This window comes from Phoca vitulina, unplaced genomic scaffold (genome assembly GCF_004348235.1).
Source record: "Phoca vitulina isolate PV1807 unplaced genomic scaffold, GSC_HSeal_1.0 scaffold22, whole genome shotgun sequence".
Lineage (NCBI taxonomy): Eukaryota > Metazoa > Chordata > Mammalia > Carnivora > Phocidae > Phoca > Phoca vitulina.
In genome coordinates, this window is record NW_022589725.1 from 8,974,777 (window position 1) to 8,991,863 (window position 17,087).

General features: G+C 41.5%; 1 protein-coding gene across 1 annotated transcript in view; it reads left to right on the forward strand.

The window, feature by feature from the left end:
* The window catches only part of MROH8 (maestro heat like repeat family member 8), a 56,791-nt gene that overhangs the window by 6,308 nt on the left and 33,396 nt on the right, over positions 1-17,087 (forward strand). Inside the window, exons 2-8 of the mRNA XM_032419306.1 lie at positions 96-217; positions 2,308-2,453; positions 4,670-4,792; positions 11,233-11,312; positions 12,081-12,225; positions 15,304-15,399; positions 16,845-16,949. Of these exons, the coding sequence (XP_032275197.1) occupies positions 96-217; positions 2,308-2,453; positions 4,670-4,792; positions 11,233-11,312; positions 12,081-12,225; positions 15,304-15,399; positions 16,845-16,949 (817 nt within the window). The remainder of the gene's footprint in view (positions 1-95; positions 218-2,307; positions 2,454-4,669; positions 4,793-11,232; positions 11,313-12,080; positions 12,226-15,303; positions 15,400-16,844; positions 16,950-17,087) is intronic.

The window sequence follows — 17,087 nt, forward strand, 5'->3', positions numbered from 1 at the left end:
ATATACTGTATGTTAATTAATTGATTTTAAATAAAATTAAATAAATAAATAAATAAATAAAATACTAATATTTCTAATCCCCTCTTCATTCCTAGGATCTGTAGTCGGGAAGAAGTAGTGATCCCTTGTGCTTCTGACAATGATTCAGGGAGTGTGGATTTGCAGCTGAGCAACTTAGAGAATATTGAAAAAGATCCAAGTAGCCTTGAACTTACAGGTAAAAGGGGGAAAGGATTTTTTTCTTTTTTTTTTTTTTTTTTAAGGAAGGAAGGGAAGTGGAGAAAAGGGCTTCTCTGTTTGAGTCAAGCTGCTGGATGAGAGCCCTCAACTAGACTTTGACAATGAATTTGGTCCCTGAATTTAAGACCTTGGAATATGGTTGGCACAATGAGATAAAATATATTAGTCTAGACATACAGGAAACTGAGATAGTTAATCCTACAGACTTGCACAGAGTCTAAGTGCTAGAATGATTCTGAGAAGGGAAAGGTGGTTGTGGGTGGACCCTTGATTGGGCTATAGAATATATCTTTTCATTTATTCTACAAGCATTTACTGAGTACCAGTTGTTGAATATACAGCAGTGAACAAGACCGACATGGTCCCTGCCCTCACAGAATTTGCTGAAAAGGACCAAAATAAGTAAACAGATATTAAATAAAGTAATTACAAATTGTAGTTAATACTATGAAAGAATTATACAAGGGGCTGAGACAAAAAATAAGGGAGATGGGAACTTATTTTAAGCCATGGTTCGCAGAGAACACCTATCTAAGATGGTGCTGTTTAAACCTAAAGGAGGCCTCAAGGATATCAAAGAGCAACCCATGTGAGAAGTAGAGGAAAGAACATTCCAGATAGATATAATAGCATGTGCATGAGACAGGAAAGACTATTTGAGGAACACATTTCTCCATTTCTACACTCATTCAGCAAGCATTTATTGAAGTCCTACTATGCCGTAAACACGGATCTAGCTGCTGGAGATTTAGTAATGAACGGAGTAGACACAGTGTACTTGTAGATAAATGATTGGAACTCAGTTTAATATGGGTGATTGGGAGTGTAGGTAGGGAGCAAATATAAAGAGGTTTTTTAGCAGTTAGGTGGATACTTGGTCAAAATGGGCAAAGAGGAGAGTCAAGAAAGGCATCCTGGAGCAGAGCCCTGAAGGATGAGTAGCAGTTAGCTAGGCAAAGGAGGTAGGAGGTAGGGAAGGTAGGGAAGAAGAAGGAGAAACATGTAGGGAGAAGCATGAGAGCTGAATGAGATAGGGCTTCTATTGCATGAGAAGAATGTGACAGTGGGTGGCAGGAATTTGCAGAGAGGTTGTAATTCAGGAGAGCAAAAAGTGTACAGAAGTGGAGAGGTAGAAACCCTGATGATGAGTGTGTTAAGAGGGAAATAGTAAGACTATTTCCCCAATAGGAATAAAGAACTTGGTTTTGGAAAACAGAGGAGGTAAGGATGTAAAGCTATATGAAGGGGGAAATGATACCACCATAATCACTGTCACCAGCAAAGGAATAATATTTGCCACCACCTCCTTGGTCCTAGCTCGGTATCAACCAAACGAGGTAGGTTCTACTATCATCCCCATTTTGGAAATGAAGAAACAGACCCAGAAAAAGTAAGATCACGCACGGTCAGAATGCTAGAAAGAGGTAGAGCAAGGGTCCAAGCCTAGGCAGACCAACTCCGGAGCCTGTGCTCTTAAAGTATATCCCAGGTCTGGAAGGAGGTCCCTCAAACACCTACTGCAGCCTGGTCCAGTAGGAAGAGACCAGCAAGGGGCTGCTACTGTATTTTAAGCTCTTGTCATCACAGAGTCATAGTCATTTTGAATTTAATAATAATACCGACCATTAGGGCTTACTGTGGACCACATACTGAGATAAATCTTTTGTATTCATTACCTCACTTAATCCTCGTGATAACCCTGTTTTGCAGGTGAAGAAACTAAGATTCCAAGAGGCAAACTAACTTGATAAAGGTCATACAACTAATAAGGGGTAGAGCAAGGATTCAAATTAGTCTCAGACTGAGACGTAAAGTCCATGCTCTTAACCACTCTGCTATAGCTCACTCTTAAAGGTTTTTGTAGCTTAGGAGTCCCTTAGAAAACACTGAATTTGTAATTGGGAAGACAGACTTGGAGAGCAGAAGAGACTTAGTCAAGGTTGCAGAGCAGATAGTAAGGGTGAGACCAGGTCACGTCTATCCTGACATCCGGTGGATCTCCCCATTATGACTGTATAACTCTACGTAGTACAGATATGTAATCTGCTGTGTTTCTTTCGGTATTAGACTCCAACATCTCTGACATCGCTGGACTCTCTCGGGAACCGCTCACAGATAGCTTCAGACGCCTGACCCAAAAGGACCCCCTCAGTGAGGCCATTGTTGAGAGGCTGATCCAGTCTATCCAGGAGGTTTTTGATGGTGAGCTACAGGTATGCACAAGCAATCATACTGAGTCATCCAACTTATTCCTCCATTTTAACAAATATTGTAAACGTTTATGATTTCTTTATCATACAAATAATTGATATTATAGACTATAAAATATGTTTATATTTGTGTTTTTATAATAAACATTTATATACATTTATAAATTGTATTTATATTTATGCTTCTGTTTACAAAAACTATAAAATTGCTATTAAAAGAAAGAAAAGGAGAAAAATGAATCTTCCTTAATCCACTCTCCCAAGATAACTAATGTTAACATTTTTGTATATATATTTTCAGACTTTTTCTTCTGTACATACAAATGCATGTAATTATAGAAAAATAAACATCAGAGATGGTGGGATGAAAGAAATTTTCTAGGTGAATAGCTATGGATCTATATTACCCTGCTTAATACAGTATTCTGTTGTTTAGCAGAACATTCATTCATTCATTTATTCTGTGAGAGCACATAACAGAAGAATTTATCTTAACCTGGGGGCAAGGGAAGGCATTTCTGAGGAAGGAACCCTGGAGATCAGATCTGAGGAATGAATAGGAGAAACCAAGAGAAGTTAGAATTGGAGGAAGTATTCCAGAAATAGGGCATCGTATGTATAACAACCTTGAGGCAGAAAGCAGAGCATGTTTGATGAACTCACAGAAGGCTGGTATGTTTAAATGATAGTGATGAAGGTGTTTGTCAACAGACACTTAGGTTATTTCCATATCTCCACTATTGTGAATAATGTTGCATTGAACTTGGGAGCGCAGAGATCTCTTTCAGATCCAGATTTCACTTCCTTTGACTATATATACACAGATGTTTCTAGTTTGGGAAAATTCATCAAACTTTACATTTTCTCTATGTATAATGCTAATAAAAAGTTTTTGGGAAAAAAGCACTTAAAGCCAGAATGTTGGTCTTCACTTCCGACTCAGACTTTTCTTTACACTTCATGTTAGCAGGGCTTTATAAAGCATTTCTTTGTAATTAATAAAGGGCTGGGATCTGTAGTGAATTGAAAGAAAAGAAAATCCATTCCCTGTCTTGACCTGAATCCACAACCAGGCGGGAAAATAGATGAATAAGACAAAATAAGTTTTTGTCAGAGTATCACAAATACCATGATAGCAATATATACATGTGCTTTATGGATACTCTTAGGAAGGGCACCCAATGCTGCTTCAGGAGAAAATGCATTTTCCTAGTCTTAAAGGATATATAGATTTTAGTAAGCAAAATAAGTATAGAGAATTCAGAAGGCTCAAAGGCCCAGAACCAGAAAAGGGCAGCATAAAAGTTAATCTGTCTAATGCTCAGAATGCTGCAGGGCAAGGAGATGAATTTGAAGAGGTTAGCTGGGGTCACATTGGGAGGGCCTTGACATCCATGGGTGCCATTGAAAGATATTTTAATAGGGAGCTACCTGATCAAGTTTGCACTTAGTGAAGATGAATCTGGTAATAGCTAGGGGAATAGATTGGAGGGGAGCAAAACTGGAGCAGGGAAACTCAATGTTGATTGTTATACTAATGTAGATGAGAAAGAATTAGGCCATGAAGTCAGCTTCTGGCTGTATATATTGCTACTTGCTATCCAGAGAGCTTATACCAGTTTATACTATCTATAGGCTGTGAGGGAAAGATGAGAAGAAATTTTCCCAAGATTGTGGAATTATTGATGTCTTTTATTGTCTTCTTCATACTTTATTTTTTCAAAGTTTCTATGATAAATAGATAACTGCTTTTATAATCAGAAAAAGAATAATACAAAAGATTTTACTCTTCAAATAAGAACTTGCATTTTAATAGGGAATCTTAAAGACTCAAAATCATCTTTAATGACATCAAGAGAGCTAGAAGTAACAGTCAAAGATAACCTTTAGTAAGTTTAATCAGACAGTAGTATATAGACAGGATGGGTAGGTGGGGAAGCAAAGACTAAAGGTGAGGAGCGCCATCGTGGAGCAGTTAGTAATCTAGCATTTAATCTAGCTGAGAGGGAAAACAAAGTCCCAAACCCAGACAGGGCAAGTCGACAAGGAATTCCACATCTCTGTAATTTATTCATTCCTTATAATAAAAGACCTGAGACTAGATTGAATGAGATGTCAGATGTTTAGAACATTACAAGAAACTTCTCAAAAGCCCTCTATAATCATCAAATGAGATTATAGTATATAATTGTGTTTTTATCATTTTTCCACAAATTCAGAGTGAACTTGAGAAGCTGACATTCCTACGATCTTTGTCTTCTCTCAGCCGAACTTTACCCTATGATGACACCACAGAATCATTCATTCACAGCCACATAGAAGACATTGTGTGTATCCTAAATGTAAGTATTGTGACCTTATCCCAAATTATCAGGACCACACAAATTCAATGACTTGACTAACAAATGTTTTAGTGGCTTCACATATATTACCAATTTCCTTGACCTCTTCTCATACCAGTATCTTTGCATGGAGGAGAAATACTCAGGAGTACTCCACAAATATAATTACCCTTGGAAACCAACTAAAAGATGGGTAGAGGGGTGCCTGGGTGGCTTAGTCGTTAAGCCTCTGCCTTTGGCTCGGGTCGTGATCCCGGGGTCCTGGGATCGAGCCCCGCATAGGGCTCCCTGCTCGGTGGGAAGCCTGCTTCTCCCTCTCCCACTCCCCCTGCTGGTGTTCCCTCTCTCACCGTGTCTCTCTCTGTCAAATAAATAAAAATCTTTAAAAAAATAAAAAATAAAATAAAAGATGAGTAGAAATGAGACAGCATTTAAATTTCTCAGTAAGGACAATGCTGCATTCTCGTTAATGAAGTCATAGTTGTGAGGCAAACTCTATAATCCAATGCCCAGGTTCAGGTGCCAGTTCTGCCTCTTTTCAGCTGTTTGACTTTGGGAAGCTGTGTAACTTCTCAGTGCCGCAACTTCCTCATCTACAAAATAAAAATAGCTGTATCTTTCACAGAGCTATTGAGAGTATTAAATAAGAAATAAACATAAGCCATGTAGTGTGATACCTAACACATAGTTTACATTTGAGAAATACGGTTATATTCTTTTTATTGTATTTATACCTAACTCCAGCCGCAGTCTATCGCTGTCTCATTCGTTTATTGCCTTTTTAAGTGCCTGACCGTTCCAGGCAGTGTCTGGGCTGCAAATTGAGGTTACAAAGATAAGACAGGATCCCTGTTCCTGAAACCAAGAAAGGTGTAATCAAGTGTCACAGGGTCTGTGACAAAAGTTTAAACAGGTATAGTAAGGGTACAGAGGAGTGAATGAGAGTTTGATTCCATGTCAAAAGATCCAGAAGGGCTTTACAAAGGAAGTGATGCACTTAAGCAAGTGTTTAATTTTTTGATGCTTTATTTTTCTCGTCTGTGAAATGTCCCTTCAGTTTCTCTGAAGCTTTAGAATTCTGAATCTGAGATTTCTTACACACCCCAGGAAAATGAGCAGTTTTTTTCCAACCCATAAATCTATAAGGCTGATTAGACTGATGATTAGTTTTCAGAATTGAAGGCTAACCAGCCAACAGGTTTGTTAAGCAATAGATAATTATCAAGGATCTTCTATATCTAGAACACTGTGGTGCTTCAATAAAGAATGCAAATTTCCTGGAAGTGTTAATCCTTGCCCTCCAAGAGTTTACAGTCCATTTGAAAATGACCACCTCATAAATAGGTTGAAAACTATTCCAAATAATACATCAAAAAGAACAGAATGAGGGGCGCCTGGTTGGCTCAATCGGTTAAGCATCTGACTCTTGGTCTTGGCTCAGGTCATGATCTCGAGGTCGTGAGATCGAGCCCTGCGTCAGGCTCCGCTCTCAGTGAGGAGTCTGCTTGGGATTGTCTTTCTCCCTCTCCCTCTGACTCTCTCTCTCAAATAAGTCTTTAAAAAAAAATAACACTGCTTAAATCTAGCAAAAATTTTTAAAAAAGAAGAACAGAATGATATTTTGCAGATTTAAGGATGAATACAGCTCTCTACTTGGCTACACTCCATGGAAAGGTTATAGGCAGCCATAGGAGCCAACCAAATGTCATGATTCCAAAATCTCACTTCCACAAGGATTGGCAGCAGTGAGTTGCCACCTGGTTCAACCAGCCAGCTCAGAAGATCCACAAATGCAAGTCCCAAACAGCAAAAGTAAACTGAATTTCCCCATACTCTGCATCTAGATCTGTCCAACCATTGGTAAAATACCCACTTCAGGTATCAACCAAAATTTGAGCTAGCAGGTACAGCCTAGAAGAGTTAAAGTAGTTGGTGTCCGTGAGAGAATTGCATGAGTCATTGCATCATTGGACAAGTCTACAAAGTCCCTGCAAGGTCATGTGCAGGGACTAGAAGAGTACAGCTCCCAACAACCAGGAGGAGATGCACTTCTGCTGAGTAATCCACAAGGAGAGGAAAGCCAGGGCCATTATAAAGAAGAATGGTAAGGCATTTGCCAGTCTTTTCATGACCCATGCCAATGCATGCCTCCTCAGTATCCAAATAAAAAAACCCAAAGAAGCTATGAACAGAATATGGAAAGGAAGGGGAAAAGATCTGTTTTGACACTCCACCAAAGAAGATTTATAAATAAGCATATGAGAAGATGCTCCATCATTGTGATTAGGGAAAAGCAAATTAAAACCACAATGAGATTGAACTATACACCCACTAGAACACTTTCCATATGACCCTGCAGTTCTACTCCTAGGTAAAATGAAGCATATGTCAAACAAAAACATGTACACAAATGTCCATAGAAGCTCTATATGTAACAGCTAAAACACCCAAATGTCCATCAACAGATGAATGGATAAATAAATTGTGGTATATCCTTATAATGGAATACTACCCAGCAGTAAAAAGGAATGAACACGGGTGCCTGGGTGGCTCAGTCGGTTAAGTGTCTGACTTGTTTCAGCTCAGGTCATGATCTCAGGGTCATGAGATCAAACCCCGTGTTGGGTTCTGCACTGATTGTGGAGCTTGCTTAAGATTCTCTCTCTCCCTCTGCCCCTCCACACTCCCGCCCTGCTTGCGCATACGTACGCGCACACACACACTCTCTCTCTTAAACAAAAAAGAATGAGCTATTGATACATGCTACAACTTGAATGAATCTCAACATAATCATGCTGTGTGAAAGAAGCCAGACAAAGAAGATATAGATCATATGATTCTATTTAAATAAAATTCCAGAAAATACAAACTTGTATAAAGTGACATCAGATCAGTGGTTACCTGAAAATAGGAGTAGAATGGGGAGGAACAGGAGTGAGAAATTACAAAGTTTACACAAACTTTTTGGAGTGATCCATATGTTCATTATCTTGTGGTGAATGTATACCTAAGTCAAAAATCTTCAAACTATACACTTTAAATATGTACGGTTTGTTGTGTGTCTTACCTCAAAGTCAAAAAAGCTATAAAAATTCTGTTGAGAACTTCAATAGAAAAGAAGAAATGCAATGGCAACTAGGATATGGAGTAAAGATGACAAGATTGGCATGAAATTAATCCAGATAGGTCTCCTGATCTAAGCCTGGAAGGATGTGCTGGATTGGGTAGACAGAAGGGACCGGGGGTAGGGGTTTGATCGGCAAATGACTACCTGGCTATGTCAAGGCAGAATGGCAGTGGAGGTGCTTTTTAGATGCTGTTGGTACTCCACAGCAGACATGGGCACTACGACCTGCGATACTAGAATCTTAATGATGTCAGACTTGCGCTTGGGGGTCCACCCTAATTCTGCACCTGGGGTCCTCCACAAAATCCTACTACTACTGTGTTGTTTGGTAAATAAAGTCACACTCAGCATTGAACAGGCACTGGATCACTTGAGCCATGAGGCAGGCAGTAGATGAGAATGACGTTTCAGAAAGACTCTTCAGTGTTATGGATAATAAATGCTGAAGGATTTCGGAGGATGGATAGTTCACAGTAGACTGAACTAACATAAGAAGACTGCCCAGTTGTGCTGGTGAGAGTTTGAGCTCCCTGAAGCAGAACGGTGAAGAAGAAAGGGAGCTATTTTAGGAATTAGAAGACACAGTTTCTAGTACCAGTGCTGTCAAGCACAACCTGTGTGATCTGAGACAAATCGCTTAGCTTCTCTGAACCTCTAGCTCCACCTGGAAAATGGAGATAGTAATATCTGTCTGGCTTTCATTAAGGCCTTTGAGACAAAATGTCTCATTTTGTTAAGATTGGTTAAGATTCTTCTTGGAGAGAGCAATAAAAATCAACTCTGGCTCACTTAGTTAAAAAAGAAAAAACAGCATGCTGGGATATCTCCCTTAGAATCTAAGCCTTTTAACAATCAAGCCTCCAGAAGAGGATGTTCCAGGACAACTCCTGGGGTCTCAAAGGCGGGGTTTGTTCTCCTATCACGATGACTCAGACCTTCAGCTGCTCCCAATCTGTGTCTGTCATTCAAAAATTCCAGATTCTGGAAGAAAGAATCTGATTGGCCCAGACTGGGTCTGTTCTCCACTCCTTCATCAACTAGGCATGTTTGGGGGCAGCATCATATAGTAAGGGCATGACTTCTGGTCATCCCTCTCTGTGTATTGGAGGCCATTCCCAGAGAAGGGATGATTGCTGTAATCTGGATAGTCACCCCAAGAGGTTCCTACTACACAAATACTTGACAAACAAAAAATAGCCTCTCACTTCTGAATTCCCCATTGCAGTTAGCATAATTGTGAATAAATAATAAGGTTTCATACCTAACTGATTGAAAAAAGGAATTGCAGGCCTGGTGGCTTAGCTAAGAGACACTGCCTTCCTCCACATGTGAGGCGAGTGGCTGTAGGGATGGGGAGTCCGGAACTGTGCAGCGCAGACAGTGGCCATCATCATGATTGATTGGATGCGGGAAATGAATACACGAGAAAAAGAAATTGTAAGTCACCTCTTTTATGAGCCCTGGGAAAGAGCACCACTGACAACAACTGAAGGCTGGGAGGGTGTGTCCTTTGGAGGAAGAAGATAATGAACTCACTTTTTAACACCAAATTGCCAGGATGTAGCTATGCTCTTAGTGGTGATGCCCGTGAGATAGCTAGATTTGGGGGAGTAGAGCCAGATTTGGGGGAGTAGAGCCCTGGGAGGCTGAAGGCAGAGTCTTGTGCTTTGTCCCTTCCAGACTATAAAGCCGTAAAATTAAGTGAGTTCCTCGAGGAAACAAGAAAGAGCATCAGGCCACCAGCAAGATCTGAGCAGAGTTGGAAAGTGAGAAAGAAAAGAGAAAAGTCAGGAAGGGGCAAGAGAGAGAACACAGTAATATTTATTGAGTGCTGCCTCCTGGACACTAAGTTCCTGGTGAGTCTTTTTGGTGGCAGGAAAGAGAAATCTACAAGAGGCAGCTGAAACACTAAAGGGGAGATTTGTTCTTAGGATAACTGAGCGTTCCCAGAATCTTGTAACCGGAAGAGCAACATGCTCCAAGAAGAGAATGAAGCCAGAAAAAAAAAAAAAAAATGTCACATACTCAGAACTTTCTCTCCATCTCTCATCTTTGCTCCTTTGTATATACTTTCATTTCTCTCTCTCTCCCTCACCTCTCTTCCCAAAATTGGCTCTCCCTGTTACCTTGTCCACAGGGCACAGTGCTCCCAAATTTTAAATTTTCTCTTTTTAGTAGGCCAGCCAGAAATAAGATTGAGGCTCTTGGTCTCAATTCCAGAGTGCTGAGAAAAAGAATCTACTCCTGTCTGGATAAGGTGTGGTTAGTGGGACAGAATGATTTAGCGGAAGCATGGCTGTGAGGTGCCCATTCTGGGACCCAGGGGCATTTTCCAGAGAGGCTGGGTAGACAGCCCAGGAAGGCTTCCACTACAACCATTTACGTTTGCTCTTTTTATTAACTCCCTGAGATGTATCTCTTTTCCCCCATACAGATCAGGAAACTGGGGCCCGGGGAAGTTAAATGCTACATTCGGGGTCACACGGGGAGAGAGAGGCAGAGCCAGTGTGCAAACCCAGGTGCTGTCTAGCTCCAGAGCCTCTTTTTTCCTCTCTGTCACTCTACAGATTTTTCCAACAAAGCAAGGCAGCTTTCCAAACTCTGCCAATTTGGAATTTGGAAAGCTATTCCTTTTCTAGGACAAGTCACATAGTAATATTAGACACTATAGTAGAGATTGCTGTTTGCTAGAAAGAGGAGTTAGGATGCCTAAACTGGAAATAATCACAAGTAGTAAAAATAATGAGTAGCAGATGCTAAGAGTTCTCAAGGGCTCCTAGGAATTATGAATTAGCTCATTAGTGTTCACAACCGCCTTGGGATGGTAAAGAGTACAGTTGCCTCACTTTACAAAGAGGAAACTGAGGTACGGGGGGGAGGGGCAGGGTAAATCACTTGTGTCCGCTCAAACAGCTGATAAGAGGCAGCGCCAGGCCTCAGGCTCTGGCTCTAGAGCATAAACTCCTGGCCTGGCCACTGTCCTGCTGCCGGTCCTGTGGAGCCAAGAGCAGGATGAAGTCCCTGCTGTGGTTCTTGCAGGCCATCTACATCTTTGATGGTCTAGCCCAAGGACTTGGCACGTTCTTGACTCTGTTTTAAAGTTCTTGCCCTCGGGGCACCTGGGTGGCTCAGTCGTTATGCGTCTGCCTTCGGCTCAGATCATGATCCCAGGGTCCTGCTCCGCAGGAAGCCTGCTTCTCCCTCTCCCACTCCCCCTGCTTGTGTTCCCTCTCTCGCTGTGTCTCTCTCTGTCAAATAAATAAATAAAATCTTTAAAAATAATAATAAAAAAGTTCTTGCCCTCTCATTGCAGATGCTGGTAGAAGAGGAGCCTGTGCATTCTCTCTTGAGCTCTGTGCTCCAGGAGGTCTTTGTCACCATCGCTGACCTCAGGTGACACCCACATGCCGCCCCCTGCCCCTTACACATGTCCTGCTTTCTCAGTCAGGGCCAAGACCAGAGCCAACTGACACGTTCCATACTTTTAACTTCTGCAAACTATTTATATAGGGAAGGGGAAGCCAAATCCATGTTTTCTGTGTAAGAAATTTGATTTCATATATGCCACCATCATATCTGAAAGACCTTATTGGAACCTCTTTGGAGTTCAGTTTTGTCCAAAGTGTATTCAGTGGAAAGTTACTCTCGTGTGTGCTTCATGACAGTAGAGTTCCACAGTCCAAGAAATTTGGAAGGGCTGCCTGCTGTTTATCTTTCTTGGAGATTTGTATGGCACACTAACTTATTAAAGGCCCCAAGAAATCCTATAGTTAAAACGATTTTTAACTTGGTTCCATCCACCATTCCTCTAACAAACATTCAGCAGAACATCCTTTGGAAAATCACGGTTTACATGTTAGACTATAGCAGGCTTTCCTCCGTAGTTAAACTGGAGGAAAGCCTGGAAGGATATCATTCCAGTACCCTCTTGGGAAGGCGGGGAGGGACAGGGAACAAGGATGGAGGCTCTGAGCCCTGAAACTCTTCCTCCAGCCTTTTGTGAGATTTGTCTAAACGGGCTAACAAGCATGCCCTTTGTCTCTTCCACCAGAATTATACACCAGCGAGTCCACTCATTCCTCTTGGGTTACTTCGACCCCTGCTTACCACTGTCAAATCAAAGTCTTCCCAGCTTACTATTCCTAAACTGTCTTTTCTTAGCTACCAAGGTGTCCACTTGCTATTTGGCTCTGAAGATCGAGCTGATTTGTTCAGTCTTATTACAAAAAGTATAATCACTCTGCCCTCCGTAACGACTCTTATCCAGCTGCAGGAAATCATGCCAAGTGGGTCCTACGACACAGAGGTAACTCCTGCTTTGGTTTAATAACTTGCCATCCATAGGTCAGCTGATCATGGCTCTTTGAGAGTGCATTTGATTTTTTGGAACTAGCCAAAAATCATTTCAGCCAAGTCTGGTGAATAAAATAAGCAGTTAAATTAAATAGCTTTTCCCCCCCTCTTTATTTTTTCTTTTTCTTTCTTTCCTTTCTTTCTTTCTTTCTTTCTTTCTTTCTTTCTTTCTTTCTTTCTTTCTTCCTTCCTTCCTTCCTTCCTTCCTTCCTTCCTTCCTTCCTTCTTTCCTTCCTTCCTTCCTTCTTTCCTTCCTTCCTTCCTTTCTTTTAGAGAGAGAGAGCACAAGAGGGAGAGGGAGAGAGAATCTCAAGCTGACTCTGCACTGAGCATGGAGCCCAGTGTGGGGCTCAATCTCATGACCATGAGATCACAACCTGAGCTGAAACCAAGAGCTGAAACCAAACTGCACCACCCAGGTGCCCCTCTCTCTTTATTTTTTTTTAAGATTTTTACCTATTTATTTGAGAGAGAGAGAGAACATGCACACGCAAAAGCGGGGGGAGGGGCAGAAGAAGAGGGACAAGCAGACTGTATACTGAGCCTGACATGGGGCTCCATCCCATGACCCTGTGATCATGACCTGAGCCCAAATCAAGAGTCAGATGCTTAACCGACTGAGCCACCGCCAGGTACCCCCCTCTTTATTTTGTCTTCTTTCTTTTTCCCTTCATTCCTTCTTTCCTTGCTTTTGGCTTTAAAATAAGATGAGAGTGTTCATATACTTAGCAGATTTTAGAGTTACCATATGCTAAGCATCATGAGAGGCAACAGAAATACAGCAGTACACTCTCTCATCTGGGGAGCTTATATCCTAGTGTAGAGATAAAACTGCTGATAAATATATCAGGTGGTAATAGTGCTATGAAAAAAATAGAACAGGGGCGCCTGGGTGGCTCAGTTGGTTAAGCGTCTGACTCTTTGATTTTGGCTCAGGTCATGATCTCAGGGTCCTGGGATCCAGCCCTGTGTCAGGCTCCTGCTCATCATGGATATTCTCTCTCTCTGCCTCCCTCTGCCCCTCCCTCTGCTCACACGCACGCTTTCTCTTTCTCTCTCAAATAAAAAAATCTTTAGAAAAATATTGAACAGGGAAAGAGGAGGATAAAGAGTACTGTGGTTGGGAGGCACAGGGGCTTTTTTACATAGGGTGGTCAGGGAAAGTCTTCCTGATGAGGTGACAGTTGCAAAGAGGAGCTGGATATCTCTGGAGGAGAAGCTTTCAAGCAGAGAGAAGAGGAAATGCAAAGGCCTTGATTTTCTCCTGCAGCTAGTAAGCTGGTTGGTAAAGCAGTTTCCAAAGGGGACTTTATTCCCTTCTGTTTCAAGATGTCAGAAAGAGTCACAAGTCAAATTTTAAAGCTATCTTGATGATCCTAACTAATTTCCCAAATGTAGTTAGAATCAGTTAACTGTGTTCCCAGTAATGCTGAGATGTCCATTTAAAATGAATGTATTGTGGGGCACCTGGCTGGCTCAGTGGGTGGCACATGTGACTTTTGATCTATGGGTTGTAAGTTTGAGCCCCACGGTGGGTGTAGAGATTACTTAAAAATAAAATCTGAAAGAAAAAAAAAAGAAAGGGCGCCTGGGTGGCTCAGTTGGTTAAGCGACTGCCTTCGGCTCAGGTCATGATCCTGGAGTCCCTGGATCGAGTCCCGCATCGGGCTCCCTGCTCGGCAGGGAGTCTGCTTCTCCCTCTGACCCTCCCCCCTCTCATGTGCTCTCTCTCATTCTCTCTCTCTCTCAAATAAATAATAAATAAAAAAAATCTTTAAAAAAAAAAGAAAGAGAAAAAAAAAAGAAAATGAATATATTGTTTCACCTCAGCTCACAAACTGCCTACCAGTACTTTTACACTGGTTCTGTGCCTTTGAGTAAAGTCTCAAGATAAGAGCCTTAAAAGTGTATATTGTACTTGGTGGAAATGCAAACTGGTGCAGCCACTCTGGAAAACAGTATGGAGGTTCCTCAAAAAATTAAAAATAGAGCTACCCTATGATCCAGGAATTGCACTACTAGGTATTTACCCAAAGGAAACAAAAATACTAAATCAAAGGGATACATGCACGCTGATGTTTATAGCCGCACTATCATCAGTGGCCAAATTATGGGAAGAGCCCACACGTTCGTTGACTGATGAATGGATAAAGAAGATGTGGTGTGGGGCGCCTGGGTGGCTCAGCCATTAATCATCTGCCTTCGGCTCAGGTCATGATCCCAGGTCCTGGGATCGAGCCCCACATTGGGCTCCCTGCTCAGCGGGAGCCTGCTTCTCCCTCTCCCTCTGCCTGCTCCCCCTGCTTGTACTCTCTGTCAAATAAATAAATAAAATCTTAAATAAAAAAAAAAGAAGATGGGGTGCATATATATACACAATGGAATATTACTCAGCCATAAAAAGGATGACATCTTGCCATTTGCAAAGACGTGGATAGAGCTAGAGAGTATTATGCTAAGTGAAATAAGCCAGGCAGAGAAAGACAAATACCATATGATTTCACTCTTATGTGGAATTTAAGAAACAAAACAAATGAACATGGTGGGGAGAGAGAGGAAAACCAAGAAACAGATGCTTAACTATAGAGCCCCAGGTGTTGTATGTAAGTGATGAATCACTAAATTCTACACCTTAAAGTAGTATTACAGTCTTAACTAACAGGAATTTATTTTTTAAACACCTTATTTTTTGTTTGTTTTTAATTGTTTTAATGATTTTACTTATTTATTTGACAGAAAGAGAAAGAGAGCACAAGCAGGGGGAGCAGCAGAGGGAGAGGGAGAAGCAGGCTCCCCGCTGAGCAGGGAGCCCGATGTGGGGCTCCATCCCAGGACCCTGGGATCATGACCTGAGCCGAAGGCAGACACTTAACCAACTGAGCCACCCAGGCGCCCCTAACTAACAGGAATTTAAATAAAAACTTGGAAAGAAGAAAAAATAAACTTCTGTGTAGAAGCAAAAAAAAAAGTGTACAGTGTTGGGGAACTTCGTGGTGGGGGTGGGGGCATCACTGATCCTGAGCCTTTTCAGTGTCTCTACAGGCAGACGTTTCAAGCATTCTCTGAGATGCTCCAGAGTTTGGTAGTAGAAGACCCACATTTGGAAAATCTTGACACCATTTTTAAGGTAAATAGGATATCAGAGAGAAGGAGAAACTATTTCTATTAACTGGTGAAAGTGGAAGAAGAAAATGTGGAAGGATTAAGTTTTAAGAGATAGCAGAGGGGCACCTGGGTGGCAGAGTTGGTTAAGTGTCTGACTCTTGATTTCAGCTCAGGTCATGATCTCGGGGTTGTGAGATCGAGCCCCTGGTCAGGCTCCACGCTCAGCAGGGAGTCTGCTTGAGATTCTCTCCCTCTCCCTCTGCCCCTCCCCCCACTTGCACACACTTCTCTCTCTCTCTAAAATAAATAAATATATCTTTAAAAAGAGAATAGCAAAGTAGTTGAGAGTATCAGCTATCAATTTTGCATCAGACTTGGCTTCAAATTCTGACTCTGTGCCATTCATGGGTTATAAATTCAGCAAAGAATGTAATCTCTCAGAGTCTTATTTCTTCACTTTTAAATTGAGGTAATAATTATGATGAATATTGAATAAATGGCCTTCAGTTAGTGGTTTAATGGTTACTATTATTATTCCTTAAATTGCTATTGCTTACTACCATAGAATGGTTTCAATCAGTGACCAGAGAACAGAGGCACCTCATGAGTGAGTAAATAGGCAGGTGCCTACCAGGCAGGATTCAAGGTCATTAATAACCGCCTGTCCCCACCTGTACCCATTCCAGCATATGCCATTCTATCATTAGGGATTTGTTCATTGGAGCGCATTCACTGCAGTTCAAGCGTCTTACTCTCTTGCCCCTTTTTAAGATGCAGATATCCCAGAAAGGAATAACCCTTTAAACTATTATTAATCATCTGTGCCTAAGTGTAGATGGACATTTATCTTTGCCACAACTGACGTTAACATTATTTCTCATTCCTCTTCTATTTGTACATCAACACTCCAGCCAGATTGGGTTTCTCCCCTTTATCCAGTTGTGCCTTGTACTTCCCTGTGTTGGCAGCTTAATTCAAGTTGTTTCTTCTACTGAAAATCCCACCTCTTTTTTTTTTTTTTTTTTTTGTCCATATGGGGCCATAAAATGTCACCTTTTTTATGAAGCTCCTACTGGTGAATGTTATCTTCTCCAGGAATCCCTCCCTGACTGTTACAGGCAGATGCAATTTCTCCATCCTCAGAGTTTTTTAATAGCATGACATTGATTTTCTTTCCTTCCAAAGGAAGAGAATAGGATAAATAATTGAAGAAAGTGGGATGAAAGGAAAATAAATCTAGAAAGTAAGCCTCTTTGGAAGCCAGCCCACCTGATCCCAAATCTTTATGCCTTATTTGCCTTCCCACCACTTTCATTTCCTACCCAAACTGGCTTATCATTTAGGAAGACGTTTTCGATATAGTAGTGACCTGTGAACCTTCTCTCTCCACGTTTTGTTCAAAGCAGAATAAAGGTGTTATCCCAAATCTTCCTGGCAAACCATTTAGGCTTCCTTTATTTTTCACAGCAAATGGACCCCTGGTTACAATCAACCAAAGACCATGAGCGGGAACGGGCCACAGCCAGCGTGGCTCAAGTACTAAAGTGCTCATCCAGACATCTCAGCCTGAAGGTAAGCAGCCCTTCAGTCACACAGGAAGAAGGATCCAAAGCCATCCTATTACTGCCTATTTCCCCTCCAGTGTATGACCCTGAACTGGTGATTCAGTTGATGCCCCATGTAATACCATAGCACTGAGCATTATTCACA